Source organism: Beauveria bassiana (genome assembly GCF_000280675.1).
Source record: "Beauveria bassiana ARSEF 2860 unplaced genomic scaffold BBA_S00011, whole genome shotgun sequence".
NCBI classification, from domain to species: Eukaryota; Fungi; Ascomycota; class Sordariomycetes; order Hypocreales; family Cordycipitaceae; genus Beauveria; species Beauveria bassiana.
Window position 1 is genome coordinate 782,908 of NW_007930846.1, and position 15,453 is coordinate 798,360.

Below are 15,453 nucleotides of genomic sequence, written 5' to 3' on the forward strand. Positions count from 1 at the left end.
ACGACTTTGGATGTATGAAAACATGTACTTTTGGAATCTCTTCTGCATACCGCGGGTGGAGCAGGGCTACTACCAGAATCAGCGAGACAGATGCGATGCCCCAGTGAAGGAGGCCGGCACAGTCGAAAGAGCCAGCTGGCAAAGACTGTCTTACACGAAGGACAGTCTGCGCTCTTGGCTTGAGCGGCGGGAAAGATCATCTATGGGCGGCATCTTACCAAAAACTTGATTTTCTGGAGAGAACCTGCCGACTCTACCGGAGTACTCGGCGTTTTAAAGGAACAAGCATGGGGTTTTCTTTATTTTTTAGACACATAGCTATATAGTGAGCCATTAATGCGGCAAGGACTTGAATTGAACAGATAACAAACAAATGATTCCAATGATGACGGTATCCAAAACTGTTCATATTATAGTGCCGTTGAAATAGTATCTCTATATTGGTTGAGTATTGTCTGCCCCTAATGACAGTTTGATGCGCCAGTTTTTGAAATCGTCAGATAGTATATCGCCATGGCCAGTCTCTTCCACCTTGTACACCTCTATCACGGGCGACTTGGGCTGTCGCCTGATCCGCCATACGCCTTCGTCATTGATGGTATGTGTGAGGACTGCTCGCTGTTAGTAGCCCGTCTCGGAGAGCATTAGCAGACAGTCGCGGGCACTCACACTCCAGAAAAATCGCGGCAAAGTTGACGCACATGTCGGCGTTCCAGGACGGGTTTGGCTGCGCGTTGACCGTCTCGGGGATGCGCTGTGTCTCGATCTCCTGCACGTCGAGGAGGATGCCATCGCGCGAGCGGAACCCGACGATGATCTTGGGCACGCCGAGCAGAAACGACTGGATCCAGTACTTCATGAGCTTACGGTGAAAATTCTCAACGTCGCCCGGGCCGCGGATCTCGGCGCTCGTCTTGAGCTCGACCCATTGGACAGGGCTGCCCTGTTGCCGCGGCTTTGAGTCCCAAAGGGCGTCGACCTCACCGCCGAGGCACAGGATCGAGCGGCCGATGCCGGTGCGCACGACGGAGCAGTACTGCGCCTTGTTGTTGACGACGGCGTCCTCACGGCCCTCGATGACAGAGCGCTCCGTGTCGCCCCAGGGCGCGGGTATGGTAGCGAGCGTCTCAAACTTGTAGCCCCAGAACTGCATGACCTCCAGCGGCGGTCCGTGGCGCCGCCGGTTTTGGCCCTCGTTGCGCCGCGACGCCACTTTGTACGCGTTGTTTTCTTCGATGAAGATGCAGTCCTGGTACAGAGTGGCGTTCATCTCGAAGCCGTCCTGGTTGTCAAAGGGCGTCGCCATGATCTTGGTCATCATGCCTCGCCACGTGACAAAATGCGCGTCTATCCTCTTGCCTGTTTCCTTTTCATGTGACATAATGGTTGTTAATAAGCTGTCGAGATGCTCATCTTTGGAGTCGTCCAGCTTTTCAAAGGTGTCGAACCCTTTGGAGAGATCTGCGCCCAGCTGAGGCGTATAGTACCACTTCAGCGAAGCGTCACCGATGGAGAATTCATGATTCTCGTCGTATGAGAAGCACGCGATCTCCTGCGACGTGCGATCAGTGAGTTGGTCGGGTATGCGAGGTCCTGGTCTGTTACCTTGGGTCGCCGGACAGGCTGGCTCGCGCCGGCGAAGCGACCAATTGGTTGCACCGGAAAATGCGCAGACATGACCTATAAATCCCTTTTCATCTAGGCGATGGCTTCTTAGTTTGTCTAGATTGAAAAAAAAAAAAGTCATGGGACAGATGTTGCAGGCGAAAGGGTTCAGTAATTCAAGGCCCACAGAAAGTAGGTCTGATGGGAAGCAGTTGATGGTGCTAACTATTTACAGCGCCAACCCTACACATAGGCGCAGCGCAAGTCAATACCTTCCTAGGTAGGTACCTAGATACGCGTAGAGGGTCACCGGGAAAGAACGTGCGCAGGTATAGTTGTGTTTTCTTCAAAATCAATATGTGATTTTACTGTCTGCTTGTGCATAAGATAGTGGACCATTGATTGAATGACTGCATGAAGGCATGATGCAAACAGAAGCCGTACTTGCATATAAGTTATAACGGGCCGTCACTGCTCCTGCAACGAACAAAGCAGCATCGCTCGCAGCACAAAACTTTCTCTCTTATCGAGCGATTCAAATATCGGATCACTGGTTGACGCTATCGACTCGAATTCTCCCGGTCCTTTTGCTGCTCATCTGCGCAGTCATAGACCTCACATGCGGTGCTGGATGGAACCACGTGATAGCACTTCACCAATAGGACCCTCTGTTAGCATCACTTGCACTTTGCATTACAACGCGACGCAAACCGTCTCAAATCCGGCGTCATCGGCTGCGCACAACGACAACAGGGGCCCTCAGCCTAATGCCAAGATCAAAAAAGCCAGCGCGGACCGGGAAGAAGCCAGCAGAGCAGACTTTCCAAACGGGCTGGTATACTATCCGCCAGATCCTGGACGAGAAGCGTGTCGCAAACAGAATCCAATATCTTGTAGACTGGGACGACGACGCTAAGACCGGTGAATCGCACGAGCCGACCTGGGTTCCGGTAAGCTATCATGCATAGACGCTCTGTTCTATTCATACTAACAGGTTGTCAGAGTTCCGACGTAACTCCCCTAGCCAAAAGTGAATGGAAGAATCGGAAATCAACGACCGCCTCCAAACCGCCGTCTGCGACATCAGTATCCCAAACCGGCCAGACTGGTCAGTCCGATCAGTCCCCTCGACCTGCCAATTTCCGGCATCTAGAGCGAACGAAATCGAAATCACGCGCCCGGTCTTCCTCTACTGCTTCTAGCATTGATGCTGGGCCCGCAAGGAAGCGCCTCCGATATAGTCCCAGTTCTTCCACAGAGCCTGTCCCTTCCATTGTCTCGGCGCCTTCTCCTAGCCCTGCGGCTGATGTCCCGGAATTTGAGGGACCAGCTGGCGTCCAGACCGAATTGATCGTCGATATCCCAAACGCGCCAAACTTCGACCCCGCTGAATTCTTCAGCGTTTGCGGTTCGCAATCCACCAGCTACCCATCGCAACCACTAAGCGAGCTTGAAGAACAGGACCAGCGTTTGGCGCTTTCTAGTCAAATCAGCCTTCGAACTGTTCCCGACTCTCAAGACTACTCTGGGCAAACACTGTCCACCGCTTCCTTTCACAAAGTTATCGATAGTGCTGTCTCATCTCTACCAGAATCTAATTGCGCCGTGATTCCAGATTCGCTGGAACAACAAGGAAATCGCGTCGTACCAGAATACACAGAAGACACACACGAGTGTATTCCGGAATCAAGTATCCCAGCTGAAACAAATACCGATTCTGCCATCCCTTCCCGTCAAAAGGACGCCAAAGAGCAGTCTTTCTCTGGTGTACCCAGATTCAACAGTACCTCAGATAGTTCGAATCAGCCAGCGAAATCGCCCCAAATCACAGCTCGTGATTCTCTCCCAGCTAGCATAGGCGAAGCGCCCGAATTTCTCACCCAGATCGAAATACCCGAACACTCTACGCTTCTCACAAGCTCGCCTCATCCAGGACAGCCATCCGCACCACTGAGCCAGGCCGCCACAAGTCCGCCTCAAGCCAGTCACCAAGCCTCGCACGACGCTCAAGTCGTTCCTAATTTCTTTGATACCGTATTAGAACGAGCTTTAGACAGCAAAGAGACCAACAATATACCCGCGCAGGATCCCACCCCGGAATCACACCATACATATTCCTATATTCCCGACGAGATTGATCTAGAGGAGATCAGTATGGCAGACAGCACAGGCACTCAGCGGTCCGCAGTGGACGAGCTGAATGACCTGTTTACTATAAATCCTACAACCGACTCTCAAGCACAGTCACACGACAGAAATCAACCAGCAGCGACAGAAGATGGCGCATCTGAGATTTTCAAGCTGCAAAACCAACCGAGTCAGAATCCGTCAGCAAGCGTTGACTCGCTCGACCCGAACCACTGGCACCCACCTACAGTAGAGGCTGTCGACGAATCAGACTTGACAGCTTCAACTAGTGGGATCGCTTTCAATACTCAGCCGGATACACATGCGCAGTTGCTCATACCTATGTATTCTCACGAAGGACTGCCTGGTACCATCTCACCATCAGAAATATTGGCATCTGCTGGAGCGGTGTCGGATGGTAACGCGAGCCCGATCCTTGAACCACCGGGAGTGATCCCAGCTGCTGTTTTTGGAAGCTCTGCTGAACCCATAATCGCGGGACAGCAATCGCCAGGCTCGCCGTCATCATCTGCCACAAGCGACGACCCCGTTTTGATGCATCATCTCATCACATTGCCGTTCCAAGCCAGCTTGCGGCCCCAATATGATGACATCCTGCTTGCGCATAGAAAGCACGTCAAGGAATTCTCTGAAGTCTTCAGCAACGAAGAGTACGTCGAGCCGAACCACAGTCTCGTCCAAAAGATTGACGAGCTATTTTGCGCTCTTCGCAATATCTGCGACTACCCTCAAGACCTTATTGGGACGTCACTTGAAAAGCTGTCGCCGCCTGACCAGGTGAAATATGCCTGTGACGCCAACCCAAAATTCAGTTTCGTCTTTGAGCTTCTACAAGGCATAGAGACTAACATTCGCGTCCTCATTGTCGCCCAGTCTGTGGAGCTTCTACGGCTTTTGGCACATGTTGCGGCAACGCTGGATATTGATTGTTCTGCACGAGCGCTCGAATCATTGCACAACGTATCGAATAACTCTGCGTGTAATGTAACGCTGGCATTACCGAACGACGAATTTGACATTGATGAATTTGAGGTTGTCATTGGCTTTGATCACTCGTTCGGTAGCTCCCCAGTAGCGCAGGCTTTATTACGAGAAGGGCAAGCAGTACGCCCGCCAATGGTGCTCACCCTTGTTACTACCCACTCTATCGAGCATATTGACCGGCAACTACAGGGAGAACTGAACCCTCTGGAAAGACGGAATGCTCTGCTGGCGAGCATTGTCAATGCCAGGAAGCTTACTAGTGACCCCGACCCCGGGTACCCTGAACCCCACTCAATTGCGACTATGTTTTACGAATTTCTGAACGGAGCTGCTGAAGAAGTGTTTTGGGACCCTATTTCACTGCCAGAGGATGTGCTCGATATCTATATGAGCTCGCAGTCGCAGTCGCAGTCGCAACAGCCTGCAGTGGCCGAGACCGAAAGTAGTCGCAAGCGCAAGCTTGATGATGGCAACGAAGAAGAGGTGAAGAGGATGCGCTCCACTTTCAAGGAATCCTCGGCCAACAAAGAAGAAGTACCTCTGCCTGACGATGTGCGCATGCTCCTTGACTCTGTATCAGCGGCAGGTCAAGCTCTGCCCGGTTCACGGGTGTCGATTCGAGTTTCACTTTCGGTGCTGCAGGCAATCGCTGAAGAGATGTCTGAGCTTGAGCGGCGAGCTGCGGCAAGTGACAAGGAGGCCCAATATAAGAGTGTTATCGAGAGCCTAGAAGCACGTCTAAAGGAATATGAGCGAACCTCTGGCAAGACTTATCAGGCATATCGAGCAGCAGTCGAAGAGCGCACCAAGTTCGAAAAAGAAAGGACGAAGGCAGATGCGGCGCTACGATCGGCACAGGAAGCAGCTGAAAAAGAGAACACAAAATTGCAGACCAAGATCGGCGAGCTAGAAGTCACCGTTTCACGGCTTGTGTCGGATAGCGCGGAAGCGAATCCACTAGCAGCTTCGGAGAAACTGCTCACGGAAACTCAGGATACGGTGAAGCGTCTCGAAAAGCGTCTCGAGAATGCGACACAGGATGGCGAATATGCCAAGAATGCATATCAAGAAGCATCTAGCGCGGCGACGGTATTGCAAACGGAGAATAAGGAGCTCAAGACGCAGAATGAGAAGCTGCTCCAGCGCAGCTCGGAGAACGTGACCAAGATCCACGAAATTCAGAGCGAGTCAATGGCCAAGGTGTATCTGCAACAGATTTCAGAGCTCAGGACTCAGTTGCGCGAGCGCGAGACGGAGCTGGATCGCACAAGGGAGGAGCTGCGGCAGGCGAGGACGCGCCGGGAGACGCGGCAGGCCAGTGTACCGCGCAGTCCTCGCATGGGCCTGATGAGTCCCCGCATTGGATGGTCGTACGTAAACCCGGCGAGTCGGGGCACAAGTCCGACGGGGACGACGGAGGGGGCGGCCACGATTGGGACTCTACCAGCCGGAAATGGCAATGGGCGATGGAACCATCTCAGAGAGTGACGTAGTCGCCTGGCGTTCGCAAATAACTAATAGGATATCATATTGCAAATTGATCAACGTTGTAGCGTCAGGTTGGCAATACATATTGTATCATGCTGTTCAAAACTGGCTGAAGTAAATGTATCAAAGTAGCGAGTTGCTGTTCAAGACATCTCGATTGACAACAGTGCTGGTACGAAGAATGTGTATCATCTTCCTATACAATGTTGCTGGCTCAAGGATCTGGACTAAAAAGCAAATGCGTCTTTTTTACATCTTTGTCTTTTTTATTGCTACAGCTGATTGGAACTCCCAGGTTTGCGCGTGCAACTCCCAAGTTTCTATTTCCCTCCGCCATAATCTCGGCCGCAAAAAAAAAAAGGGAAGTCAAACAAACGAGTAAAATGTTGAGTCAAGTTTCCTGCCGTCTCCCCAGCACACTCACTTACACACACCTTTCCTCTCTAGTATCATATACAATGGGAGCTTCTGCGTCGCTCCATGTCAACCCGCATGCCCCGTTTTCCTGTGGGTGATAATCTCGAGCCATTACCATGCAGTCCTTTGTTGTTTTAGCTTAAGATTGTTTCTTCTTGCCCCGCTGATTCGTAAATTTGTTTTTCTTCGCGCTCGGTGATGGTGATTGTCTATGTATTTATTTCTGCTCGGGGTAGAGATCCTCCTTCAGAGGGATGCCGAGCTCCTCGCGGAGGGGCTTGAGCTCCTGGAGGTATTGGTCGTACTGGCCCTTGGAATCGACCTTGGCCTTGATGCCTATAATATCAGACGGTTAGTATTTAGGGCACGGTGTTTTGTCGGGGTTACGGCACTACGGCCCAGAGAGGAAGCGGCAATCTCCGCAGAGGGCCGCGGGAGGGACAAAAGAAGAGATGGCGACGTACCCTCGAAGATGCGGACAGCAGTGGCAAAGTCGTTGACGCGACGAGCGGCCTTGAGAGCAGCGGCGACGACGGAGGGAGAGGGGACAAGATCGTAAGCAAAGGCGTTGTTCAGGTTGCGCTGTGAGGAAGGCAAGGACTTTAGCATTCAATTGATGGCGAATTGTTATCTCGGATGAAAAATTACCTGGAGCTCAAAGACATCCTGGACACCGTCGAATTCCTTCTCGAAGCTGCGAGATGTGGCGTTAGTCAAAAATTCCGCAGCGACAGCTTCCGTCATCGCCATCATCATTGGGCGTTGCGCGACAATTCGAAACTGTCCAATCGGGTATCAATTGATTTCGAGCTTCAACTTGCACGGCAGAGCTTGCACGGCGGATCAATTGAAGCTGTCGGGCGCGTCCGGCACGACGTTTTAAAAACACGCCATCCATCAGCTTCCGAATTGCCGCGACGAAAAAAAGACCCCACACCTAGACGTCGAATGGGCCGCCAATGAACCCTCGGGCGATGAAAATGAGGACTCCGAGGTAGTCTATCGGGAAGAGGGCGCTCACCGGGCAGTAAACTCCTCAAATGTCTCCTCGGCGTGCTCGCTGCGGCGGGGGACCGAGGTGCTGAAGCTGGCGACGGCGACGGCGGGTGAGCGAGCGGCGGCCATCAGGGGCGCGGCGACGACGGGACGAGCGACGGAGACGCTGCGGACAAAAGTCGCGGAGCCGCGAGCGGTGAGACGGAGGAAAGCGGCGGAAGGCATTGCGGGTTCGAGGAGATGTTGAGGTGGTGGTGGTGGTGGACGAAATGGAAAGCAGAGAAGTAGAAGAAAGCTGAAATTGACGCTCAAAAAGTTGTCCTAATTTGCACAACGTGTGACTGGTTGCAGGGAAGAGAGCATGCTTTTGCCAGCTTAGCATGACTAAGCCGGGCAGGGAATGGCCGTCATTACAGTGTGAATTGGGAAACACGACTGTAGAGTCTGTGGTGAGTTTTGGTGGGGACACTGCACTGTGTGAACGATGTAGTGCACGGTGGTGATGACCTACCGTTTGGGGGAGCTTGCCATTAGCCCGGTTCCAATTCGTCGCTGGAGGCCCGGGCCTAGTCTGGCTGGTCTTACTGGCTCAGTCTGAAAAGCAGGCCATTTTGGACTGGGTATGGCTTGATTCTGTCCTTTGCGCGGCGGGCTGTACCGAGGAAGGGAGGGCGTGATGGATTGACGCGGCCGTGATGTATAAAATCGCCAATTGACGACATTTGCTTTTCTGTAGTGTTTCAACCTTTTATTGTACACATTTTTTTCCGACTACAGACTTTTTGGAGTCGCCTTATTGTGATGGTCTTTCCCATTCCGTCGCCAGCTTCGTCCTCAATTGCACATGTCAGTGCTGAGGAGGCAACAGGACAAACGCAGAGAGACACACGAGACACCGTCAAGGTCAAGGTGCATCACATTAGCCCAAATAGCCGCGTTGCACCAGAACCACACCCGCACTAATAACCACTATTCGGCTCGTCGTCTGTTCAAAACTCCGAAACCCCGTCTTCGCCCAAGGCCAGTGCAGTATGTGCTGGGACAACCGAGATTATTTACAGGCTCCTCCTTTCGTTCTCCCGACCACAGCGGAACCCAGAGTAAAAATACAGCGCATTGGCAGTGCCAAAAACCAGCCTGAATATGAGGCGAGGGCGCCGGCTGCTCCGGCTAGGTACAGCCTAATTACCTAATTACAGTGGACTCGGTAGCGTCTGCAAATTTCCCCCAATTCCCGCGAATCGGGGATGGCACGTGATCTGAAAGGTCTTCCTTTGCTGCCAGCGAATCACATGCTGATGATGATGAGATGCGGCATCGCGGAAGTTGATAGACAGTGGGACACCGAACACCAAACACCATGACACCACGGTGAGGAAGTGAGAAATTCCATCTGACATCTTCAAAATTGGTAATAAGATATGATAGCAAGAAGCCATCCAGTACCTGAACTAGAGGCCTCGATCAGCGCCTAACATTCTAGCTTTCGAGGCCAAAACTCTACCATAAGCTCCCATTCGGCTAGTGGACTTGTCGGCGTACCCTTTGTCCTCCGCAGTCCTGCATGCCAAATTTCCCCTTTTCGATGGGCCACTCATTGCCATCACAAGCGGCGCACTCCAACTTTTTCTGCCTTCCGCGTCTTGCCCCTTTGGTCAAGTACTTTTTCCCTCCTCCCTCTCTTTTTTTCCTCCTCATCCCTCCCCATCTCAGTCGCCTCCTCTTCTTTTCCCCCTTTTCCACTTGATCGAATGCTCATCAAAGTGATTCGGTGATTGGAACCGGTTGCAAGTCTGAGTTGTGACTGCTTTTTCTGCGTCTTATTTCTCGTCATTCCTTTTTCTACGATTTAACGTCTAGAGCCCCTCGATTCCCTCGCCTCGGTACCCGTCGCGTCACGTCTCCTCCAAACTACCCTCGGGTATCCGACCACTTGTCGCTTCTCGAGTCTTTAAAGAGCTGCTCTACACGCTCTTCCGAATTTTCAATACATCAACAGCCGCCCCATTCACAATGGCTTCGATCCTGGACCAGATCCCTCTACCCACCGTGGACCGCCCCTTCGGCATCCATCTATGGCCCATCTTTGACAAGGCTTGGACCGCCGTCGTCGGCTATCCAGTCGATGAGTTCAAGTTTGTGCCTTTTGAGACGCCCATGTCGACCCTCAAGTCGACCTCCATCTTCATTGTCGTCTACTATGCCATCATCTTCGGTGGCCGCGCTCTCATGCGCGACCGCGAGCCCTTCAAGCTCAAGACGCTCTTCCTCATCCACAACTTTTACCTCACCGCCATCAGCGGCATCCTCCTGGCTCTCTTTATTGAGCAGCTTGTCCCCACGCTTGTTCGCGGCGGCGTCTTCCACGCCATCTGCGACCACTCTGGCGGCTGGACCCAGCCTCTAGTCGTTCTCTACTACGTAAGTTGATCGCTGCGGCGGCCACGGCCCTCGGCACTGCCTGCTAACGTGTTCTTGTAATGCCGCAGTTGAACTATCTCACCAAGTATCTTGAGCTCCTCGACACTGTCTTCCTCTTTCTCAAGAAGAAGCCCCTTAGTGAGTAGAATCGGCGCCTCATAGCGCACGTGTCAGTGCATGCCTTTGCTGACTGCTTCAGCCTTCCTCCATTGCTACCACCATGGCGCCACTGCTCTTCTTTGCTACACCCAGCTTATTGGGTCGACAGCCGTTTCATGGGTCCCCATCACGCTCAACCTGACTGTGCACGTCGTTATGTACTGGTACTACTTCCAGAGCGCCCGCGGCATCCGTATTTGGTGGAAGGAGTGGGTGACGCGTCTCCAGATCATTCAGTTCGTTATTGATCTCGGATTTGTCTACTTTGCCTCATACACGTACTTTTCCTCGACGTACTTTCCCTCGCTGCCCAACGCTGGCAGCTGCGCGGGCGAGGAGTTTGCCGCTTTCGCCGGTATCGGCATCCTGTCGTCGTACCTGGTGCTCTTCATCTCTTTTTACTTTGCCACATACAAGAAGGGCAGCAAGCAGACGACGCGCAAGTCGCTGCGTCGCATGTCGCAGGCTCCTCTACCCGACCCTCTAGCCGTCGCGGCTGCGACCAACGGCCACGCCAATGGCAAGATCAACGGCGCCACAACCTCTGGTGTCAAGACCAACGGGACGACTACCCGCTCTCGCAAGGCTTAGATGCCTGGAGTGATAAACAGTGTGGTATGGGTCAGGGCGGCAACTGGAAGCCTTTTGGCTAAGAGCAGTGCTTTGCTTGAAACGGTCTTATGTTTGACAACGTGTGTGGTCAAAAGAGATTAGACTCGCCAGTCGGAGAAGATTGACAAGGATCTAATTTTGGACATGGTGGTGTTGAACGTTTTTCGGAAATACGACACAGGAGTTGGGTGGTAAGGTAAAATCGTCAGGGCTCGGCGAGGCTAATAATTATGGTGAACAATGTTTTATGGAAGCTTAAAGAAGGGAATGGAGAATAAGAATGAAGAAAGATCAAGAGAAGGGCCAAGGAGAGGGCCGAGAGGCGCTGATTACTACAATGTGTAATACTTTTTAGGACTTTCTGTGTACAATTCATCTACGCGGCGTCTTTTGGCTCGGGGAGAGGGGAATAGAGTAGGGGTAGACGAAATGTCATGTAATGTACTGATTTCAGTGCCTTTTGAGCCTTTTCTTCTAAATAGGTCAACAAGTGTGTCGTGGCGTAGACGGGTACGGGTGCGGCGGTACGAATGTGAAAGAGGCAAGCAGTTAAGGTTTTTGCTTTCTAGCTGTTGGTAAAAGCTGAATAAGATAAAAAGACACGAGTTTGGCCATTTGTTCAAGGTTGTGTTGCATGACGACAAGGAGGCAAAGGCTCGAGACATGAGAAGATGCAGCATCAAACCAGCGGTGGGATATTGAAATGAGCTAGTCTCTTGTTGACTGCAAGTCAATGAGCTGATGCAATCGTATTCTTTGGAATGAAATGTGAGAAGGTTTTGAGCAAGAAAATAAAGTCTCGCGCCATCGGCGCTTGACGGGCACACAGGCAACAAGGCTGCCTTGAATATTTTATAGTGGCTCCGGAGGGTAAGTCTCCAAGTGTCCGATTCGCTGCAGGGATGTACAGTGGTAACCTTGTCGTCGCATCTCGGCTAGGCTTTGCCGCCTCGGGAGGTGGAGAGCGGCTTGCCACGAAAGAGAAAAAAATTTTTTTTTGATAAGACGGTTTGCCAGAACTAATAACTAGAGGGGAGCAAGACAGGAGAAGAGGGGGAAAAAGTGTCGGCTCGGCATGAACTGTTGGGCGCGCGTGGGGAGATGCAGATCTCGGTCTTGGTCTGGGTATTGGCGGGCCAGAAGGTGCCACTTTACTGGCACTTTTTAGCGGACGGCAGGGAATCTTTTTTAGCTCCAGGGGTACATACTTAGTGGGGGTGCGCACAGGAGAATGACCACAAATGGGTTGCTGTATGTCTTGCTAGGCGAGAAATTATAAAAAAAATCATATGAGAAACTTGAAATGCGAATATAGATGGTGGGACAGACTCGTGGACTTTTTTCCTTCTTTCTTAATGCCATACTCTTCAGCCGTAAAAGTATATCCATACGCAGTCTCCGTAGAGAGACTGTTGGACAGTAACCCCGGATATGTAACCGCAGGAGATTGCCAGCGCCACCAGGCAGTGCTGCCAATATGCACGTCCCATCACTCTGCAGATTTATTTCGCCAGCCTTGTTATGCCAGTCGAGCCAGTGTTGCACCAACTTCTGCCAGTCAGGCTTCAAGCAGTCACTCAACGGTTGTCATGATTGGGCTGCAAGCAACCATCTCGTCACTTGTCCAAACGAGCCCCCCTCTTCCACCTATCTGAATACGTATCTTTATTTTTTTTGCTCGACAGGGATGCTTGGTAACATTGAAGCAACGGAATCAAGAAACGTTTATATGGCCTACAAGGCTGCTTCACCCCCCGTGCCCCTCTCATGGCCGTCCTTCACCTCCTCTACCTACTCCATACCACAGCGCAGACTTCTCTCTCGATACCGGCTTCCTTTCCTTTCTGTGCATTCCATCTTCGTCAACCCTTATTTTTTTTCTTCTTCTTTTCTTCTTCTGCTTTCTTATCGTGTTTCTGGCTAATAGTCTTCTTTTCCACCCTTCCGTTTCCTTGCGTGGCACAGCAGACCGCCTTGGCAGACGCATACCCCCAAGGACCCCCTCCCCCGGTGACAATCAGCCATACCCAGAGAGATATTCATCGCCTTGATTGAGCAGGAAACCTCGAATACCTCGTTTTTGCATCTCACAATTTCATCTCTGGCTTGCTTGCACAAGACCCGCCGTTGCACATCCTGCCTCCATCTGGCGTGGGCCGGTACCGCTCCAGGCTCAGTGCCTCGTGCTGCCTTGTGCTGCCACCCGCGCATTTGTCCGCCCCGCGTCCGCGACCTCTTTCCCTTTGATTTTTATTAGCTCTCTCCTCATTAACCTGCAGCCCGAAGCTGCAGCCCGGACAACGATATTTTCTCCTGCTGGGAGCGACAGCCATACTGCTATTTTTCCTTTTAATCTCCTTACCTCCTCCTTCTCCTCATCCCATCGGCGCCATTCCTCACCTGTCCCACTCTAATTACCAACCTGCCAAGCGCCAGTCCGCTTTACGCTACTCCTATCCCCATCCCAACCAACGTCAACCTTGCCGCCACACAGACACTCCGAGCTCCTTCTTGGCCTTTGCCGCCGCCGCCGCCGCCGCCATCATGAGACTTCCCTTTCTCAAAAAGGGTAAAAAGGGCAGTCTCCAGCTCGATGTGCCTCCCGAGTTTCGCCCCGCCGGCGCTGGCCAGATGCCTCGATTCCCGCCCACCACCCAGTCCGCCTTGAAGCTCGCCCAGCTTCCCCCCGCCGTCCTCCAGCGCATTTTTGCCCATGTCTGCCCGCACGCATCTGACGAGTCCTTTGACACATGCGAGGATAGCGCCAGGGCCGATAACTGCGTCCTCTGCGACCTGCGTGATCTGTCCCACTGCGCCCAGATCAGCCGCGCCTGGCGAGTCGCCGCTATCCAAGTTCTGTCAGTGCTTCGCATATCTGCACCCATGGGATATCTGCCCAATGTTGCGACTCGTCTTGTAGCCACACACTAACACCTCGCAGCTACCACAGCATCCGCATCGAGCCCGTACATTACTGCAAAATGGAGGCCTGGCTGGCTGAGCGTCGCAAAAAGACTGGCCGCTTCGACCGCAACGGCGTTCCCGAAGACACGGCCCAGGCTCGCCTCCGACTCCTGCGCCGAACCGTCCGCGATGATCCTACCAGAATCGGCAAGCTCGTTCAATATCTCAAAATCCCCTACATGCTCCGCGAGTTCTGCTACGTCGAGCTCGCCCAGACCATTGCCGTCTTGCCCGACCTGCACTACGTCGACCTCCCCGAGGGCATGTTTGCTGATGAGCCAGCTTACGCCACCCTGCGACTCGAGGTTCAGGCCCGCTGTCCCAAGCTTCGTAAAATGACCTACGTCGCCGGCTCCGAAAGGAGCTTTTCCATGCTTGCCACCGGCCAAATCTGGCCTCGACTGCAAGTCCTCGAGCTCAATCGCCTCAACGTTGACCCCACAACCATGCGCAACGTTCTCGGGTCACTGGCGAACCTGCGCGCCCTCAAAGTCAGCCAGACAGACAGTATATCAGACGAGGTATTGCTATCTACAGAAGGTCTTCCTGCACTCCCTCCACTCGAAGAGCTCGTCCTCAAGGACACCCCTCGCGTCACAGCCGCAGGTTTGATTGAATACCTCTCCTGGCTCGACGCACAGCAAGCCCTTAAGGTCCTGACTCTCAAGGACACTGGCGTGCAAGCTTCCGGTCTAGCAGATATCCTGACCACGGCAACCTCATTGCGCACACTGGCTCTACAGACGAAGATCTCGGAGCCCTTCCCACACACTACCGGTATCGCGCCGCTCGCCTCCCAGTCTCTGCGCACGCTGCGTTTCGAAGTCTCTGGACGCACCGCATCTGCGCAAGATGCCAGCGCCGCCAACACTTACTATTCATATGTCGCAAACTCGATTCTCCAGAACAACCTCCCCCGCCTTCGTAAGCTCTTCGTCCACGACGAGTCCTTTCCCGACAAGCTGCAGACCGCCATGCCCGTCCCTGATGGCGCCCTCAACAACCCACGCCACCGTCATCAGAGCTCCTCCATGTCCTCAGCCCGCGGCGCGCCCGCCCTGCGCGTCTCTCCCCCGCCCTCGGCCAACGCCAGTCCGCCGCGCGGCAACGGCCTCGCGAGCCCCAAGTACAGCAACGGCCCGATGTCCAGTCCCCGCGCCGTCCCCCGCTCCCCCATCCTCCCTCCCATTGCCAATTCTCAGCTCGCCCAGAACCGCCTCAGCTCCAACAACCCCTTTGCGCCGCAGCAGCAGGCACGCAGCGCGCCCATTCAGACCCTCGAGGTCTTTACCAAGAGCGACGAGTTTGGCCAGTGGAACTTTGCCCGCATCGACGCCCTGCCCAAGAGCGTGTCCGCCGGCTCGTCGTCGTCGGCGACGGCGACGGCCGACCCGCGCCGCGAGAGCCACTACGGCCTCGCCGCCGACGTTGAGGGCCAGGGATGGGATCACGGCGCCGCACGTCGTAGCGTCATGGTCGGCAATGCCACCGGCGGCTTCCTCACCCTCCCCGGAGGCGCGCCCTTTGCACCCCCGCCCGACTTGCCTCCTGTAGCTCCGGGTTTTGCCAATGACGATCACCGACCGCGCAGTAGCGGCGGCTCCTCACGCGTCCGTCGCTAACAGATGCATTTTTCGTTTTCATTTATTTTAGCATTCA

General features: G+C 53.4%; 5 protein-coding genes across 5 annotated transcripts; 3 read left to right on the forward strand and 2 right to left on the reverse strand.

The window, feature by feature from the left end:
- Positions 1-435: 435 nt before the first annotated feature.
- On the reverse strand, positions 436-1,677 carry BBA_04874 (RAI1-like protein; the record flags this gene model as incomplete). Its single annotated transcript, XM_008599971.1, has 3 exons — positions 436-611; positions 670-1,552; positions 1,606-1,677. The coding sequence occupies 3 exons, from the start codon at positions 1,675-1,677 to the stop codon at positions 436-438; spliced, it is 1,131 nt and encodes a 376-aa protein (XP_008598193.1).
- A 695-nt stretch (positions 1,678-2,372) lies between these two features.
- BBA_04875 (uncharacterized protein) lies at positions 2,373-6,225 on the forward strand (the record flags this gene model as incomplete). The annotated part of the gene is made up of 2 exons (XM_008599972.1): positions 2,373-2,555; positions 2,608-6,225. The coding sequence occupies 2 exons, from the start codon at positions 2,373-2,375 to the stop codon at positions 6,223-6,225; spliced, it is 3,801 nt and encodes a 1,266-aa protein (XP_008598194.1).
- Positions 6,226-6,859: 634 nt separating this feature from the next.
- On the reverse strand, positions 6,860-7,863 carry BBA_04876 (cytochrome c oxidase subunit Va; the record flags this gene model as incomplete). Its single annotated transcript, XM_008599973.1, has 4 exons — positions 6,860-6,978; positions 7,107-7,224; positions 7,291-7,336; positions 7,664-7,863. 4 exons carry the CDS (start codon positions 7,861-7,863, stop codon positions 6,860-6,862), a joined length of 483 nt encoding a protein of 160 aa, XP_008598195.1.
- A 1,788-nt stretch (positions 7,864-9,651) lies between these two features.
- Positions 9,652-10,809, forward strand: BBA_04877 (elongation of fatty acids protein 3; the record flags this gene model as incomplete). The annotated part of the gene is made up of 3 exons (XM_008599974.1): positions 9,652-10,059; positions 10,128-10,197; positions 10,259-10,809. The coding sequence occupies 3 exons, from the start codon at positions 9,652-9,654 to the stop codon at positions 10,807-10,809; spliced, it is 1,029 nt and encodes a 342-aa protein (XP_008598196.1).
- Positions 10,810-13,374: 2,565 nt separating this feature from the next.
- Positions 13,375-15,416, forward strand: BBA_04878 (F-box domain-containing protein; the record flags this gene model as incomplete). The annotated part of the gene is made up of 2 exons (XM_008599975.1): positions 13,375-13,688; positions 13,772-15,416. 2 exons carry the CDS (start codon positions 13,375-13,377, stop codon positions 15,414-15,416), a joined length of 1,959 nt encoding a protein of 652 aa, XP_008598197.1.
- Positions 15,417-15,453: the final 37 nt, after the last annotated feature.